At 48.3% G+C, this 19,295-nt stretch overlaps 1 protein-coding gene across 7 annotated transcripts in view; it reads right to left on the bottom strand.

Annotated features, from left to right (window-relative positions):
- Nucleotides 1–19,295, bottom strand: part of ZNF827 (zinc finger protein 827) — a 165,318-nt gene continuing 146,023 nt past the window's right edge. For 2 of the 7 annotated variants that reach the window (XM_037058445.1, XM_037058442.1), the window contains 5 exons: nucleotides 16,212–16,403; nucleotides 15,708–15,885; nucleotides 9,754–12,356; nucleotides 6,919–6,925; nucleotides 1–12 (listed from right to left, as the gene is read on the bottom strand). In XM_037058445.1, coding sequence (XP_036914340.1) covers nucleotides 11,537–12,356; nucleotides 15,708–15,885; nucleotides 16,212–16,403 — 1,190 coding nt within the window. In that variant the 3' untranslated portion in view covers nucleotides 1–12; nucleotides 6,919–6,925; nucleotides 9,754–11,536. Of the gene's footprint in view, nucleotides 13–6,918; nucleotides 6,926–8,509; nucleotides 12,357–13,779; nucleotides 13,813–14,077; nucleotides 14,145–15,694; nucleotides 15,886–16,211; nucleotides 16,404–19,295 lie in introns of those variants that run through there. The other 5 variants (XM_037058446.1, XM_037058447.1, XM_037058448.1 and 2 more) reach the window with 5 other exon arrangements.

Genomic DNA, 19,295 nt, shown 5'->3' with positions numbered 1-19,295 from the left:
GACCCCTTTCAGCTGCCTGATGTACTCTTCGGTCTAACGTTCTGGAACTCAATGGTTGAATCTGTGTTCCCCGGCTATGTCCATCATGACTTTAAATAAAATGATCATCTTCCCTTCTAATCCTTCATTTTTCCACGCTGCAATCCTCATTTGGTAATCCTGGCCACAGTACCAGGGTGGTGGGGGGCATGCAGTCCCTTGACTATTATTATAACTATTATTATTTTGCAATTTTCTGGACTCTTGTGCTTTAGAGAAGTGCTGCTGAACCTTATCCCCACAGCCCATTTCTTGCGGATGTCTTTGGCTAAAGGAACTGGTCCAAACAGCCAGAAATAGCAGGATGTTGTGAATTCAGACTGAAGCACTTCAAAGGATGAGTTGTACTGAAATGAATATGGGAAATTGGTCTGGAGTGTGGCTGAGGGTTACAAAGTCTGCAGCTTTTGCTTCTTTGAAGGAATGTCAAGTAGGAATGGGAGAGGTTAGCTTTCCCTGAGAGGGAAGGGAAGAGCTGTTTATTTATTATTTATTGATTTATTTTGAGAGAGAGGGGAAGAGAGGGGGAAGGGAGGGAGAGAAACATCAGTGTGAGAGAGGAACATTGATAGGCTGTCTCTCGTACGTGCTTCAGCTGAACCTGCGACCTGAGCACGTGCCTGACTGGGAACCTTTAAACTGGCAACCTTTCAGTTTGCGGGCTGATGCCCAACCAACTGAGCCCCACCAGCCAGGGCATGATGTGACATCTTTTAGCACGGCACGATTGGTTTTCTCACACTGCTAAACTTAATACAAGAGTTGCCTTTTCTCCTTGTCCCCAGCTCCTCGCCATCAATCCATTCTTTGGATCTGTTGCAATTTGGTTTCCACCCCCAAACGGCCACGGCCACTGGATCCTTAAAGCTCGCTGTGGAGCATCAAATTGCTAAAAAGCTTCCAGATTCGACCTCACTTACTCATCCTCTGTGCAATTTCCTATCAAAATCTCTCTGACCTTGGCTTCTCCTAACAATGTCGAGCTTGTCTACGGCTTCTCTGATAGCTTTTTGGTGTCCATCTCCCAAGGTGCTGTCTTTGGGACCTCTGTTGTCATTGTCATTGTCATTGTTGACATTGCTACCGTGGTGTTATCCATCACCCTCTCTGCTGGCTCCAAATACCACCTTCGAGTCTTCAGGTCTGATCATGAACTTCCTTCTGCTCTCTGGAATGAATTGTTCAGTCTTTTCTACACAAGGGTGTCCCTTTCATACAGGAAACTATTGCGAGACACTATTGCTGGGGACCTGCACCAGGATGTTGTGACTCTATCTCGATTCACAAAACACATTGCAAGTAAAATAAACAGGATGTGGTGGGTTAGCTGTCCCTGGAAACAGAGGAAGAGAAAGGAGGAGAGCAACAGAAGAGGGCAAAGTTGACCCCAAGTTTTGTGGCTTGGGTAACTCGGAGGCTGGCTGAGCTTTTATTGGGCTGAGGAACAGATGGGTAAGAGATCAGAGGAAGAAGACCGTGGCTTCAGTGTAGGATGTTTTGAACATACCGCATCTCCGCCTTGTCTTTCGAGTCCTCCTTTTGTGGTGCGGCTAGAATTGTCTTTCCAAAACAAGAGCCAGATCATGCCATTCTCCACAACATTCTTTCTTAGTTCTTTTTACCCACAGAGTGGTTTAGACGTTCAGTCTCCTGAAGAAGGGATTCGAAGCCCTACCCGAGATGGCTTTGCTTGGTTTCATTAGGATCTTCTAGCACAAGAGGACCCCACTGTGTAATTTCTCACCTCGTTGCCTCTTCTCAAACTGTTCTCTCAATCTGGGCTGCCCTCCCCACTGTTCCTGCCTAGGAAAATCCCAGTCCTCTGCCACAGTGTGGTGGCTGCACACGCCGCCCCCAAAGTCTCCCCTCACCTAATGTTGGAATTAGTAGCTTTTTATTTCCACAACAAGTTATTTATTTTCATTTTTATTTTTAAAAAATATTTATTTTTTAGGGAGAGGTGAAGGGGGAGGGAGAAAAAGAGAAACATCTATGTGAGAGAGAAATATCAATCAGGTCCCTCTTGTACACACCCCAGCCGGGGACAGAACCCACAGCCTGGTGCGTGCCCTGGCTGGGACTGGGGGACCTTTTTCATTGTGGGATGTTGCCCAACCTACCTAGCCACGCGGGGCCAGGGTGCCCGCAGCAATTTATGCGTGTTTTTCCTGGTATTATAATGCATTTATTCAAATATGCATTTCTTCTATTGGTCGATAAACTCCTTAAACCTAGGAAACGTATCTTATTTATCTCCATTTCTTATCAGCTGCAAGCACATGACTTTCCACATATGTGTTGCTCATTAAATAATGAATGAAAAGCAGAGAGAGAAATTGGTGAAAGTTAGAGTGGAAAGGGAGCCTTAAGGGGAGAAATGATTGGTAGAGAGCCTTCATCTGCTCCTGACTGGCTTGTGCTTGCTTTAGAATATGGCCAACTGCGGTGAAAACTTTGTGCTGTGAAGAACAGGTGAAGAGAATAATAATGAGGAAGGCACTGGATTATGGGTAATGTGAGGGACTCATGTTGAAAGACAGGATCCCGTGACACAAACTCATGCATGGATACAGTTCAGCTTAGTCACCGGCAGATCAGCCAAATTGGGAAGCCCTTCATCAGCAGGAAATTTAATTATCCCGCCCATTCGAAAAGAGACATGGCCCCTCTGTGTGACCCAGACTCCTGCCTATTTAGCTATCGCTGCTGCTGCTCTGTTTATTGTCTGATGCCGTAAAGAGCGGGGACCCTGGCTGTGCCCGTTGATTTAACTGTGGAAAGGATGGGCGAGGGGATACTGATGAATGAGATTCCTTTGACCCTTAATTATTCTTTTCACGTGATACTCCTTTATCAACCTGTATTTATTTTCAGCAGCCCAGAGGAAAAATGAAAACTATTACTTTTAATATTGTGACTCCCAGAATAATAAAATTCATAGTCCTCCTTCTGGATGCCCTCAGCCAAATGTATATCTATTATGTTTGTAGTGTGTATGTCTTCCATGCATTCTTTATATATGTTTGGTGTGTGTATGTGACCACCCATCCATCAGTCCACACTCAGCCCAGTCTTCCATTAGTAAAAAGGCTGCTAGTTGTGGGTTAGAGATGGAAAGAAACAGAGATAACCTATACTCTGAATATTTCCATTTTCAATCAGCTGTTTTCCAAGAGGACAGATACCGCCTTGTTCAGCCACAGGTTCCTGAGGGATGTATGTGTACAAAGAAAATGCCAGGCAACTGTAGCCCTTTTATGCCTGGCTGAGGTCTGGCTGCCAACCCCTGTGTTTGGGCCCCCATTCACAGTGGGTTGGGACCTATGAGAGCTACCAGGATGCCTCCTCCTTAGACTTGAGGCCAACCCCAGTGCTGGGTGCTGGCTCCTCCCCTCTGGCCTCATTTGGGCTCTCAGGTGGCTTTCCAAAGGCAGGGGCCCTCTGTGAGCGGGGGGTGGGGGGGCGGCAGCCCAGGTCCTCCTCAGGGACTGCCCCTTCTTGGCATCCTGCAAGAGCTCAGCCCCATACAAACCCCAAGGAAGGGAGGACTCCGCAGAGTGTCGCAGAGGTGAGAGAGCCTGTACCTACTCTCATGCGTTACCCCTTCTGTTCCTTAGCATCATGACCCACCACTGTCGTTGGGGGAGAGGAGAAGAGCTTCGAGCTAACCAGATAGGTTGGGTGTGCAGCCCACAGTGGTGTAGAAGCTAAAGTGATGATGGCATTTTTTTAGGTTTTCTTTATTTTATTTTTAGGGAGAGGGGAAGGGAGGGAGAAGGAGAGGGAGAGAAACATCAGTGTGCGGTTGCCTCTTGCGCACCCCCACTGGGGACCTGGCCCACAACCCAGGCATGTGCCCTGACTGGGAATTGAACTGGTGACCCTTTGGTTCCCCGCCTATGCTCAATCCACTGAGCTCTACCAGCCAGGGCTGATGATGACATTCTTGCCAAATATGGTAATTTTATTTGAAACCAGTTGTTCCTCATTTTACAAACTCACTTCTTAATCCAGGCTTTGCTATAACAACCAGCCCTAGCTGGTCAGGGTCAAGTGTAACTGACGGCACCTGGCCTCAGCTCCCCTAAGCATCTCTTGCCTTCTGCACCGTTGGCTTCTTTGCCACCTCTGTGCCTGTCTGAGGGAAACTACCCAGCTGCTTGGAATGATGGGCAAAGCTGGAAGGGCAAAGGAACGAACACTTTCTTGGGCTGCGCTAGCCCCTTCTTCCTTCTGTCCCGGGGCTGTGGGTTCAGAGCTCCATTTACACAGCTCCCCGAGAGGGTGCCCCGAGGGACGGCGCCCCAGGCACCCATTCCGAGACTAGCGCCCCAGGGCACCCTGGGGCTGGCTTTCTGTTCTCACTTGCACCACTTTTTCTAGTTCCCCACTTGTGTTTCTGGAATGGCTCTCCAAAATAAATCTCAGGATTCTGCTTTTTAGGGAAACCCAGAAAATAGATATAGACAGATATATAGATGGATGGATAGACAGATAGACAAACTGAGACTGCAAATGCTGGTCAGACCCACTGCATGGAGAATGATCTAACAGACATTCTGCTTGAACTGGGACTTAGGGGGAGAGGGCCTTGGTGGCCCTTTATAACACATACTGAAAAGTCTTCAGATTATTAGGAATTGCAGTTAAAATAAAACGAAGAACACTGAAGCCAAGTGATGGCTTCTCTTATCCAAAAATCTCTGGGAAAGACACCCACCATTCGGGGATGGTTTCGGGGGAACCCTACATTCAGGCCGGGGGTGGCTAAGTGGATTGCCTTGGTCCCTGCCCCATGTGTACGCTCTTGGCTTTGCTTGTTGGATGCTGGGGACAGATGAGTCATTTGCCTGGGTCTCCATCAATATGTGGGGTCTTGCCATGCAGTGGAAGTGCCTGGGAGCTTTTGTGGGCTTCTAGCTGAGTCCTTGAGCTGAGAGCTTTTTTAAACAAGTGGCAGAATAAGAATATTTTCTTTCATTATACTGGGTCCGGCAGAAGTGAAGCCTGCTTGAGTGTGGTTGGTAGGGTAAAATGATATGGGTGTAATAATGTATAGTTCACCTAAAATATCTTCTCGTGTGCTTGAGTGTGATATTGTTATGTTACAGAATGACATGCTCATGATTTTGTAATGAAAGATTTTGTAATAAAAAGGGTGTTACTTGTGCCGTGCCTTGTATTAAAAGTAAAACGTCTTTCATTACCTGTTAAAAGAAACCAATTGCTCTTCTACAGAAAAGAGTGGGAACGTGGTTGGCAGACTTCTCAGTGGTCACGGCTGCACATGTCCCCTGGAGGGGGTCAGCAACAGGTGGGCGGTGGGGGGGACGAGCCTTTGCATCTCCGCGTGGCCGTCCCCGACTCCTCTGGCCAGATGAAGTGCTCACCATTTGGAAGAGCATGTCGAAGCCACCCTCCAGATAAGTGCGGGCAAACCAAGCATGGTGATTTCATATTCACTCACAAGAGAAGGACTTGTGACCTCTCACACTGTGAAGTGGGCAGAAAAAAGGTTTTAGCCATTTCTTTTCTCCCTTCAGTCTGTTGTGGCTTGAAAATGCCAAGGTGCCATTTTTACTATAACTGCCTCGCAAAGGTGCAGCTTTGTGACCCGCTTTGCTTCAAAAAGTGGACGTGCGCTTGTTTAGAAAGAGTCACAGCATCCCAGTACAGCAAGGCTGCAGGTCAGGGTGTTCCGTCCAACGTCCTTTGGCTTTAACCTTGGCGGTGTGCTGTAGGAACTCAGCTCTCGCTTCACTTGGGCTGTGGTGAAGTTCTTTACCGGCCACTTCACTTCGAGTCATAGAACCTACCGACGATGTTGAGTGAGGACTGAATGAATGTTGCATGGTATCTGTTAGGTGGGGAAGACTCCGAGACATCAGCTGGTTCAACCTTTTCTAATTTTTACAAAGATTTTATTTATTTATTTTTGGAGAGAGGGGAAGGGGGACAGAAAGGGAGAGAAACATCGATGTGTGAAAGACACATCACCTTGGTTACCTCTCCCGTGCCCTTACTGGGGACCTAGCCTGCAACCCAGGCATGGGAATCAAACCAGCGACCTTCTGATTCACAGGCCAACAGCCAAGCCACTGAACCACACCAGCCAGGGCTGAACCTCTCTTTTTAAAAGATGCTTCCCAGACAAGCTTCAAACTCAGGTGATTTGACTCCACGGTGATGTCCCTCACAGTTGGAAAACCTTGCCTGTAACCTAGAAACTCTCAGTAGGGTAGAAAGCCTTTTGCAGAACTACTGGAAGGGGAAATTTGAAGTATGAATTGAAGTAGATTCTCCACTTTAGCTCTGTAATTCTACTGAATACCAAGAAGTGATTGAAAAATTCCAAGGGGCTAGAGCGGTGGATGAATTTCCTTTCCCCTATGGCGCTCCTACCAACTCGAGGATTTGCGTTTTCCTGTCTCAGGAAGGTGTTATGAACGGGAGACCTGCTGCCTCAGTGATTCGGTCTCCATGGCGAACTTGAGACCATTCGGACCCTGGACGGGCAGAATGGAGCCCCTGGTCCCCGTGTCACCGCACTTTATTTTCTCCAGGGCCTGCTTTATGCGTGTTTGCTTTCCCGGTTTATTGGAGTCGTTTGCAAAATAAAACCTTATTTTTGTGGGACCCGTCTGCTTCGAGAGAGTGATACCGGCAAGAATGTTGTCTGGGGTCTCGTGTATTGTTGTGGTGGATGACTCCTTAGAGTGCGGCCCCAGTCCCCTTCGTTATCCTGGGATTTTGCTCACAGGGTCCGAGGCCACGTGAGAAAGGGCTCCAGGTTTCCATTCTCTGCCTGTGGGAAGCAGAGATGAAACCGCTCAGCTGCTGTGCATCCCCTTCCTTCCCTCCCAACCCGTTTGGAGGCACAGGGCTCCTCTCGGTTCTCCTTCTCTGTGGATCGAAAGTGACTTGGTTTCGGCAGCTAACGAGGAGCCTTCTTCCCCCTCAACTTGTTACGAGCCCCACCCTGCCCTTGGCACCCCCAACTGTGGGTAAAGTGAGGCGCGAGCTCACCATGCCCTCGTATTTCTCCTCGTTCATGTGACTGGAAGTGCGGCTCTGTTATAGGAGCAGTTTGGAGGTGGTCCCCAAATGGAGCCAATGAGACGGAGACCCATTATAGGAAACATGGCTTTGAGTCTCAGCGTAAAATATTTATTTAACGTGACAGGAGGAAAAGTCGAAGTTTGATCTTGGAGTATATTCAGAGGCCGTAGGACTGGCTTGGAACTGCCCAGCCCACATGCAGGCTCTTCTGGGTGGGTGAGGACGGGAGGGGGGGTCCGCTTCGTCGGAGGGCTCCCATCTCAGCCCTTCTTCAGGGTCACTGCAAGCACATTGCAAGTACCAAACTGATGATTGTTTTCTTTACATTTCAGGCTTTTTTCAACCACCGAGAAAAATATGTGACATAGGGGCGGGGAGTGTAGGGCAAAAATATGTATGCAAAATACGAACTCACTCCTGCCTATAGTCCTAGCAAAAGGCAAAGAATTCTGGCTTATTTTAATGTTTTCCGTAAATACCAGCCCCCTCACTACAAAACTGGAATTTGAATCAAGTGAGAGAACTTGATTTAATCACCTAAAAATAGCTATTGGATGAAAAAATGAAGGGGAAAATAGTGGGATTAGTGACTAGTTCTTGTCAAAGTGGCTTTTCCTGCATTATCTTGTTTTGTAAAAGGTAAATTCGATCTTTTTGAATGTTAGAGTAAAGCAATTTATAATTTCTTGCAATGAGCAGAGGACATTATATTTATAAACCTGCAGGTAGTGAACTAGGCAAAATATCATTTTGCTGCTTTACATTTTTTATCAAACAGCATAGATTCATGGGGGAAGGTCTCTAAAACTAGAATTTTAAAATGGATTTAAAAAATTATTGTTTTAACCTAGTGTATTTTTTCTTTTTTTGGCCTCAGTTTCTTTCTCTGGTAACTTCTTTTGAACGAACTATTAATTGTATTTGGATAGATTATTATTTAGTTTTCAAAACAGGCCAATCTTCCTGCCTCCGCCCCCGCCCATTACAATCTCATCGTTGCCAAACTTCATTAAGACAAATAGAATTATTCATCTGTTCCCTGCCCCCCACCCCTGCCCCTTTGGCTGTGGGGTCACTAAAATGATGTTAAGCAGAAGAGGGTAAGGCTGGTGGACACTTTTAAATGTCACTAAGCAATTTCAGGAAGGGGCTGGCCTGCCATTGTACTGGATGATGGATCTGCTCTTGACCTAATGGCTACTAATTAAATGACTTCCACAATGACAGTCTGCATTATAGCATGGCTGTTCAAAACCTGCATTTTGCAATCGTTACAACTAGTAGTGGGTATTTCCTAAACTTATTTCAAGTACACTGAAAAGTAAAAATCAGAACAATGCAAGACAGACCAAGCCCTGAGACTAACAAGTAGTCAAGGATGGCAACCAAGAAAGAAGAAGAAACAAGAGTATAGCCAACCTTTTTTTTAATTAGAGTATATTATACTTCCAAACTGGATACACTAGAAATTGGCAATGCAACATAAGATGCAAAGGAATATACCAGTTACTGTCAAAATGACCCTGTACAGCCTTGTAATGCAAAAAGCTTTATACAATACAAATTTTCAGTAATGTACACAAACCTTGATAGTATGATCATCTGAGCATAATATGAGGGGTTAAAAAAAGGACAGAAGAAGGAAAGTGCTGAGAACACTAACTGCATTACTATATGGAAAAATAAGCTAGCTTTCATTGAAGAATACATAGTGAAAACAACTGAAGTTAGTTGGCAGGTGAATTTCTCAAAGACGTTAGTGTTTTTCGTGGAAAGGATATCTTCCATAGAATGCATCCTTCCCTGAGTATCAAACGGCAAACCAAATTCGGGGGTACATAGTATCTCAGTGGAGTCTGAAAAATGCTGTAGATCTTTTCTTTATTAATAACAATAATAATAATAATAATATAAAAAGTCAAACAAACTCCAAACACACCTTTTCTCACTCAGAAAATGTTTATAATTTACCAGAAAGATTGATGACTCTTTCCAAAGTGCTAAAAAAGGTGCCCAATTACATTAAGCATGACGAAGTCATTCAAATACAAGTTCAGTGGCAAGTGGTGAAATGCATGGCATTCGGACAGTGAACGTCTCCTTCCAACACCCCTCCCGATCTTGAGAGTTGCAGCCTAGGACCTCCTATTGCACAAGTGGCAGGCTGTAAAACTGCAGTCCTCGTGGTCAGGGCCACCCTTTCAGGTTTTTAACCTCTCCTGCCGGCCTCTGTGGGGTCATCATGGCCCTCTTCCCTGTCCTCACTGAACTTGTAATTTTGAAAGCACATGATTAGCCAAGTGGCACATTCTCCATTATATGGGGATAAAGGCATAACTTAAAAAAAAAAAGAAAGAAAACCAACCCACCCATTAGCCCGGTATTCTTGGAGTGTATTATCATTGTCTGTAGTGTCTTTTACTGAGACATTGACGTGGCGAGGTTGATCCGGCATTTCAAACATGGCCGGGAACAAGTGTCTGCTGGAGAATGGCCGAGGGTGCAGGAGCCTCTGGCCCTGGCTGGCTCAGCCTTCCTGCCCCCGGGGCGTCTCCTTAGTGTAAACAGGTTTGCCAGGGCCAGGTGGCTGGCAAAGGGAAGAAGGGTAGCAGACCCGCTGGGCCTGGGGGAGGGAAGGGGTGTGTGGTGGGGAACCATGTGAAGCGGACTGACTAGAGGGAGAAAATCAGGGTTGCTTTTATTTTCCCCTGGTGAAACACATGAAAAAAAAAATCCCGCCTGTAGGACAACACCTGATGGGAAACAGCAGCGCAGTGAGAAATATTGCTCCTGCACACCGCCAGTTCTTCAACAGATAAATAATACACAAACTTTTACATTCTGAACTTCCCATCACTGTACAAAGCACATTTCTTCCTGCTCTTTCAGCCTGTTTTGTACAGGAAATTCTGTTGTCTTAAAAAATACAAGCCATTCACATATTCAGCCGAAGATTCTTTTCCTTCTCTTCTTTTTAAATCGCCCAGTACTTTTAAAGATGAGCAAAGGGCTCTGCAACCAATCACATCTGCTTCTAGCTGCAATAAAGTGCTGCACGTAAGTTGCCATTTTAATGACCACAAAATAAGAGCTTTAAATAAGTATAAAGTTAGCCTCCTAGCAGGTTACATCTACCAGGCGTTAACGAAATGGAGTATAGAATTATTAATAATGTGGAGACTGACTAGCACTAGAGCCTGCGACCTGCGAACACAGCGGGCACTTCTCAGGGCGGGGACAGAGCTGTGGGACCTGACAGCACCTGGTGGGTGGGTGGGTACATGGCAATGAGGCTGGACAAAATTTCCAAACAGAGTCTACTCGTTCCATAGAAAAGGTACATTTTCCTCCTTTCATTTTACTTCTTTTCCTTTTTTGCAGATGAGAAACAAAAAGTAGTGCAAGACCAAAGCACTGTGCAAAACTGCCATTTCTTTTTTTTTAGTCTGAGCATTTATACCCAGAATGGATCCAAACCCTTTTTAATCTCCTTGGCTGGATTTATCAACCATAAAATTTTTCACTCACACTTTTTTTTTCCTGCAAACAAATGGTAACCACTGAATTAATACATCATATATATATATATATAATCTGCCCTTAAAAAAAACGAGGCGCTGTGTGTGTCCCACACACATTGTGTACGTATGAACACACACACAACACACACTTAGGTTTTGTGGTGTCGGCCGCGGTGCTGCAGGGTATTTCCTTTCAGATTGGACTCTGGCTGTCTCGCGCCTGCCTCACCAGAGAAGGCCCGAGCACCAGGTCTCCTCTGCCAGAAATCCCCAGCAGCACCGTGGGCATCTACCATTCCTTCATCGACCAAGCACCAGGCCCCACCACTCTGTAGCCGTAAAACGGGGGAAGGGGATGGAGGAGCTCGGGGAGAGACTGCAGTGGATGAACAACCCAGGAGGGAACAACATGTTCACCGCTGCAAAAGAAGCCGGGACAAAAACTGTGCAATAGAAATCTCATGGCACACGACACACGGCTTTCTCGTTCAGAATCCACAATCGCCCGCACACCCCATTCACCCAACAGAAAACAAAATGCACCAGTATATACGCTTACAAGTGCTGATTGCTATTAAGGACACTCGCGTTAGGGCTTAACAAGACAAACTTCCTTCCAGATAAAGTATGGAGACGGGCTGAGAGTGGGTGTGGGAGCTGGGGAGGCATGCCTCTGAAGGTAGATGTACGCAGTAGGTCACCTCTCTGTAGGGTGGATAAAGCAGCTTTCAGGTCAATGCAATAGGTATACGCACGGAGCCAGTTCTCTATTCCTTACTAAAGATATACAGTACACTGGTTCAGACCCTCGGGGGTCTGTAGGTTTTGCAGCAACATACACCTGCTGGGGTTGTGTTTAAGTTTTGTGGGTTTTTCTGTCTCTGTCACTTTGTTTTTGGTACAGAACACGGCTGCCCTCAGACAGTCTCCGCTCTTTCTCGCAGTCCCAGGTAGGCGAGGAAGGAGTGTTTGGGCGAGGGGATGCTGGGAGGTGCGGTCTGAGGTCGGGGAGGGTGGAATGTGAGATCCAAGTGGTTCTTGGGGTATAACATCGTCAAGGGAATGAGATGGGCGAAATCCGAGTTCCGGTACTTGTTGAAGCGCAAAGGGGAGCCATTGAAGGCCAAAGCCTTGAGTGCCAGGTTGGGCTCCGAGCTGCTGCCGTGGGCAGCCGTCAAGGCCACGGTCTGCAGAGCGTGCGAGGCGGACATGACCGACAGGGGAGACAAGAGGTTCCGGGAGCTCCCGACGATGAGCAGCGGGGCCCCGGGACTGGCTGGTTTCTTGGGGGCTGGACACAGGCCCTTCTTGTCCTCCTCGGGGCAGTCCCCACTCTGGTGCTTCTTGACGTGGCGGCTGAAGACGAAAGGGTGTGTGGTCTTGAACAGGCACTCTTCGCAGCTGAAGGTCTGGCGTGGGGCGTGCTTCAGCTTCTTGTGCAGGTTGAGATTGTCCTTGCGCTTGCAGCTGTAGCTGCACTGGTCACAGTGGAAGGGCCGCTCCCCGGTGTGCACGCGCACGTGCTCGATGAGCTTGTTGGCGGTCTTGGACAGGTAGCCGCACTGGTCGCACTTGTAGTGGTTGCCGAGGCGATGCTCCCGGGTGTGCGTCTCCAGCTCCAGCTGGTTGGCCTTCACCGTCTGGCAGATCCGGCACTTGTACTCCATCTTGTAGTGGGTCTTGAGGTGGCACTCCATGGCAGTGGGGCGGTTGGTGGAATAAATGCAGAATGGGCACCTGCCGGGGGAAGTGGTGACAGGGAGGGTCAGCCAGCCAGGTTCTGCCCTGGTCCCACTGCCACCCTCCTCACCAGCCACCCTGGAAACCCTGCGGCCCGGCTGACCCTGCCCAGCCCAGCCCTGCTGCCTCTTAGGGGTTAAGATGACCCCCTCGGCTCTGCTGACAGAGCCGGCCCCACGAGGAGGAGCTGTGATGAGGTGCGCTCAGTCTGCTCTGGGTCTCCTGGAGGGAGCGGCGGACACTGACCCTCAGGAGGGGGAGCGGAGAAAGGGTGAGAATTACATTAGCTATGGCTCCCCTCCATCCTCCCCACCTGGCCCCTCGGAGCCCTCCCCGCCCCCCACTGGACATAACAGAGGGCGAACCCTCACGACCTCCCCTTTAGATGGGAGCAACACAAAGAATCGACGTTTCATGCACCACACCAAGCACACGCAGAAAGGCTAAGAGTTTTAAAGAACAGCTTACAGGGGGAAAGCTACCTCCAGCAAACAGAAAGTTGTAGGGTCAGAATCGTGCTTAGGAGAGGTGGTTAGGATGAGAAGGCCTGCATGTATGTGTGTGTGAGTGTGTGTGTGTGGCCATGGGTCTGTGACCGTAGCAACTGTCTCCTATGGCTGTTTCTCCACCAGGGGAGGAAGGTGAGGACCAGGGCGCCCATGGGAGAAGGACGCCCACCCCCCCCGCCCGCCTACTCGTGGGGGATGAGGAGGGAGAGGGGGCGCCTGCTATCTGACGCTTGAAGACATTGGTCATACATTATTACATTATGGAAATAATCATAATCCAACTGGATCATAAACTCTCAGTGGGCAGGACCGTTTCTTAGATTTCTCCTGCATTATGTACAGTGCTTGGTAAGTACTCGCACATGGTAGGCACTAGACTGGTCCTACATGTAATTTAGGCAGATTCTGGTTCCAGCTCCATCACCTGACTGGGCTCTAGCTGGAAACGCCCTGGGCCAAAGCCTGGGCCTCTCCATTGCTCCATTTCTCCATCCTATGCAGTGAGGTTAGGCTCCCTCCAGGCCTCCTGGCTGTCCAGGGGGGCTAGGAGGAGCGGTGGGGGCATGTTGACAAACTCTGCTCTTTGAGAAGCTGCCAGGCTCGAGTCAGTGGCTGATATGATAGCTGTAGCGTGTTTGCTCTCTTTACAAACAGAAGGCAAATGCAAAAGTGGCTGCCTCAGCTCTTGCCAGGTGCCTGCAGGGCAGGGCCCAGGAGCGAGGTGTCCCCTGAGGGTTTGGAGAGGTGTTCAGCAGAGCCCAGCACGACCCAGTGCACCACGCACTGCTCCTCAGCGCCCAGCCCGCTGTTAGCCTTGGAACCTCAGCTCACAGAAGAGTGCACACGAGAGAAATAAAAGCCCATTCCCAGGTCAGGTGCACACACAACCCCTACGCCAAGCTGGGCCTTACCTAGAGGAGTCTGAAACTCACCACTGTCCTGAGCTACGGCAAAAGAAAAATAATAGTATAATCTTATTCGATCTGCATTATGAACAGGATATAGAGTACAAGCAGTTCCATCACAGAAAAGCAACTTAGACATTGGCAGTCCGTTTCACTTTAAGCACGTTTCTGTGACTCGGGGCAAGCGCTAGGGTGTGGCGGGGCCCGCTATTGGTCCTCACGGCACTCTCTCAGGCAAATTAATTCTCTGATGCGGCAAAGGGAAAACAAAACAAAACGAAACGAAACAAAAACAAAGACTCACTGTATAGCCAGAAGGCATAATCAATTTTTTCAAAGTATTCTTCTACTTGGCCATCCTAGAACATAAACTATTACACAGGGGACCGTTAGCACCACATGGGAAGTGTGTGTACCGCAAAGCATCAGCGCTCACTGCGCATTCTCCCCAGCAGCTTGGAGGCTTGGGACCGGCAGGTCCCCGAGGAGAGGCTAGCTGGCAGGGCTGCGACTGGCTGGCCGCAGAGTTGGTGGCTGTGATGGGACTACTGCGAAGGGCAAGGGGCACTAGTCTGACCACAGAAATACATGGCCTTGCTCTTTAAATCAGAGTGCACACATGTTTAGAAAGGGGCAGAGGGAACCAAACAAATCAAATTCCCAGTGTCCGGTTGTCTTGGATTATAACCACCCCTCCCCCATCCCTGGCGACCTCCCTTCCCCCTCCCACCTAAGCATCCCCAAGAGGAAAACAAAATGGAATTTCCCAGCAGGGGCCTCTCCCCAGCCCCCCTACTTGGGCGGGTGTCCCACCAGACAGGAGCTGGGGAGAGGCCCCCCTGAGTGGCCCCCAGTGCTCGACTCCCAGGGTCCTGGGTCTTTCCAGCCCGCGCCCACTCAGGACAGTGACGCCACCCCTCTGGCAAGTTGTGAGTTTCAAAAACCAAAATGTTTTAAAAAGGTTCCCTCCACCCTTGCATTAAGTAAACTGTAATTTTCCATTCTTTTAAATTACAAAGTCATTTCAGCTGAACATGAACAATTCTGCCTTGAAAACGGTGTGTCTTTCTGGGCCTGATGTAAGCTGCTTCCTCTTTCCTAGCCCCCGAGGGCCTTGAGAACAGGGACCCAGCTTCAGAATCGCTGGCAGGTTCAATTCTGGTTGTGGCAGGACATAAACTGCCTGAGGGTGGGAATTAGGTTTTGGTCCTCGGTTTCCCTCGGGCGCTGGTTATCAAGCCAAACGCACAGTACATTGGGCAAGAACTGATCAGCCTCCCTTCGGACCAGAGGGCTTCTTGCAAATACTGGTTAGTGACGATGCTGACTGTCCTGGTCTTTGTGGGTGGGGGTCAGGGATGGTGACCTGTGAGTAACGTGACTGAAAGGTCAGATCTCAGGCAGGGAGATCCCAAAGCCAGTTCCTGGGAAGGCCTAAGGGATGTTTCAGGAGGCACACGGGCCTTGCATGAAAAACGCAGTCTCCAGCCTGTTCAAATGGGCCAAGTCCCAGTATTTGGGGAGGGGTGTGGATGGAGTGACTGAAATGCTTATTTAAAGATGTGTGGCAAATCACCTAGAAAAACAGAACTGCAGTGACAATGTAATGACTTGCACTTGGGGACACTGACCCAAGCATACTAATATCGAGTCTGAACAGAACTCAAGCAGTGTAGGAGGAGCCTACCCGAGTGCTGGTCTGCTCCCACAAGCCATCTGGTGCGATGGATTCTCCTGCTGCTGTCTGCTGGCCCCCTGGGGACAGGCCCAATTCACACCCAGCTAAAGGCAGCCGAGGTGCCTGCCTCACTCCCCTCGTGCCCAGTTCTCCCTCTCCGTGACCCCAGAACCTTCAGGGAAGGGGACAGGGGAAGGGTGGGGAAGGGGTGTTTAAAAACAAACACAGTAAAAGGTTCTGTACTTGCTTTCCTTACTTGAGCCCACCGGTGGGGACAGTGTGGCATTTCTTGTGCTCCAGCAGCTGCTCGGGAGTCTTCATGAACTTGTGGCACACGTCACACTCAAACATCCGGGTGATGAGGTGTATCTGCAGGTGGCGCTCAAACATGTTCTTCGTCTTGCAGACAAAGTTGCAAAAAACGCACTCGAACCCTGGAAGGACCGGAGCCGGGTGTACAGGTGCACGGGGCAGAGGGACAGGAGGGCAGGGGCAAGGCCGAGACCCCTTTCTTCACCCCTCACCCCAGTTCACACCCTTCCAAGCACTGTTCCCCGCGTCTCTGTGTAAAAGAAGTGACAGCTCTGGAGGCGATGTCACACGCCTCGTCCCTCAACCCCAGACTGGGTGCGGATCAAGCCAACAGGAGCATTCCTGGACCCAGTCCCTGTTTCCAACACCACTCCTGACGAGGGGTCATCCCTCCAGAGTGGGGGGCAGGGGTGGCGGGTTGCACAGGCCAACCCACCCGCTCCCTTACCTTTCTCGGGCTTTTCCTCACTGTTCAGTGAGGGCTGGCCCCCAGGCATGACGGAGATGACCAGCAGGTTGTTCCCGCTCCTGTTTCTCTGGGAGCTGTCTGAGTCATCTTTGCTGTTAGCAGAGTCACTCAGAGCAGACAGGGAGGATGAGGAGGGGCTGTTTGATTCACTTGGGGTCTTCATGTCTTCCCCTACAAAATAAAACAATGCAAGGCTGTCCCTCAGGAGACGCAAACCCTGGAACAGCAGCAGTGGGGGGTGGGGCTGGGCCTCGTAGCCACATCGTCACCCAGGGAGCGCAAGCGGAGGCTCCCCGCTCCTCCGGGACACCCCCTGGGCCCCGGGTCCCAGGCACCCATGGCAATGACACTCACGGTACTTGGGACCAAAAGCAGGCACTCATTCACTGGATGAGTGTTTATGGAGGTCTTATAATAATTAAAATGAAATGACAATAATAGCTAAGATGTTACCCAGTTCCAAAACCTGGGTCATGCTTTCACTGCTTTGTCTCATTTTATTCTCTGAAAATGACTGCTGAGGCACAACTATTATCTCCCCATTCTACAGATGAGGGAAGGGAGGCACCATCAGGTTAGTCAGTTGGTCTGACTCTAGAATCCATGCTCTTTGTCAGTGCACTGGAGTCTCCCTTCCAGCCAGGGGTAAACAGTCAACAGACCATTAAAATCTAGTACTGGTAGACTTTTGCTTCCAATCAACATAGCATACCAGGGATGGAATTGACTGTCACTATGAAACAATGAAAAAAACAGACAGAACACCTCAAACAATGGTTTTCACAATCCTGGGAATCAGGCAATGATCCCTGGGAGACAGGAAAGAAAAGAGGGGGCCCTACGATTGCCCTGCATCCTTCCAGGCTGCAGTGTAGGGAGGGGGGATGGAGGTGGAGCACGGAACACGTGCTGATTTGAGGAGACAGAGCTGATGGTCCGGCGGATGAGCATGGCTGGACCTTGCAGGACACAGCACCAGAGATGAACAACTCAGAGGACTGCAGAAGGTCTCCTGTGAGTATTCAGCAGACTTCGGATCGGAGCATGTGTTGGAGGGGGCAAAGCCGTCTGAAAGGCTTGGAGAGCAGTGCCTGTGTCCACCAGCCAGATTGGAAAAAACCTCGTAATTCCCAGGGCACTGGGTAGAAAACCAGGGAGGATCTTTTAGTAGTGGGTAATAATGAGCCCTAGATGGAGCACTGTGCCAGACCCATCTGACAAGTCATAAAAACAAGACCTGAGAGGATCAAAGATTCCAAGTACTTAACTGGTCAAGAATATTTATAGGAATATAAAATATACAGCACCTAATAAGGTAAAGATTACAATGTCTGACACTCAAATAAAAATTCTTAGGCACACAAAGAAACAAGAGAACTCAACCTGAATGGAGAGAATATCACCTAATGAAAACTGACCCAGTTGTTAGAATTTGCAGATGAGGACATAGAACAGTAATATAACTGTATTCCATGTGTTCAAAAAGTTAAGTAGAGAGGTAGACGCTATAAAAAAGACCCAAATCATATTTCTAGATGAAAATGACAATGTCTGAGATGAAAAATACCCTGGATGGGATCACTAGCAATTTAGGTATCGCTGAAGGAAAGACCAGTGCACTGGAAGATAATAGCAATAGAAATGATCTGAAATGAAACAGAAAAGAATCACAGGAATAAAAAGAGCCTCAGTGAACTGTGCGAGGCCTTCAGGCAGCTTAATATAAATTTAATTGGTGTCCCTGATACAGTGGTGATGGCAGAAAAATATTTGAAAAGGCCAAATACTTGTCAAGCTTGAGAAATAGCACACACACATAGATCCAAAAGGCGCCATGAGTTCCGAGCACAAGGAAGACATTTATACATGGGACATCATAACCAAATTGCTCAAAACCAGTGATAAAGAAAAATCCTAAAAGCAGCCAGACGAAAAAGGACACATTATGTACAGAGGAACAAAAATACGGATTGACAGCAGATTTCTCCCTGGAAACAATGCAAGTAAGAAGTAGTGGAACAGCACCTTTAAAGCACTGAAACAACTATGGAAACATATTTCAAAAAAAGGCAAAAACCCAACACCTGATGTAAAAAAGCTGAAAGAATTTATCACCAGCAGACGTTAGTTTCAAGGAATGATAAAAGAAATTCTCCAGGCAGAAGGACAATGACACCAAATGTAAAAACGGGTGTGCACAGAGGAAGGAAGAACCACCACACGAGTCAATATGTAGGTTTTTCTTATTATTGAAATCTCTTTAAAAGGTTATAAAACTAATTTTGTTTTTAAAACCAGTAATAATGTAAGGTTTATAACACATATGTAAGTAAATACACAATGGCAATAATGTAATGGACCTAATGGTGGATAGGGGAGGTATGCTATCGGGCCCTGGACAAAGTCAAAGGGGGAAGGACAGAGAGTGGGAGGGGCGGGTAAAGCGGTGGCAGGAAATGGAGCCCACCATTCTGGAACAACAATAAAAAAGCCACAATACTGTGCTCTATGTTATTCACGGTTCAGGAGACTCAATATTGTTAAGATGTCAATTCTCCCTAAACCAATTCAATGCTGCCCCACCGGTTTATGTTTAAGATGGAAAATACAGGGAGACTGCGCTGCCGACCCAAGGAGTGGACTTATCCTACTTATCTACTTTGATGGTTCCTTAAGATTAAATTTTAGGTTAAAATTACCCTTCTGTGGCAGATTTCCTTCCCTACAGGCACATTCCCAGAAGTGGGGTTACCAGGTCCCACACCACTGCAGTTTCGAGCCTCTTGGTATATATATTGCCTAAATAGTTTCCCCGAGCTCCACCACCCGCAGGGCCGTGGGCACAGGGACACCAGCAGAATCGGGCAGCACTGGGCCACACTATAAAACGTGCTCCTAACTGGATAGGTTAACACAGGCCACTCAGGACCTGCCCTCTGACTGCTCAGTGAGGTTGCACGTTTTTCCTTATGTTATTGACTAGCTGTTATTGTATTGTGAGTTGACTGTTCATGTTCTTTATACATTCTTCACTTAGAGATCTAAAGTGTTTCTCAGCAGGTG

This window comes from Sturnira hondurensis, unplaced genomic scaffold, assembly GCF_014824575.4.
Source record: "Sturnira hondurensis isolate 20B ecotype Veracruz unplaced genomic scaffold, ASM1482457v3 Scaffold0010128, whole genome shotgun sequence".
Classification (NCBI taxonomy): domain Eukaryota; kingdom Metazoa; phylum Chordata; class Mammalia; order Chiroptera; family Phyllostomidae; genus Sturnira; species Sturnira hondurensis.
The sequence above is the reverse complement of the archived record's forward strand: the minus strand, read 5'-3'. Positions and strand labels throughout refer to the sequence as shown.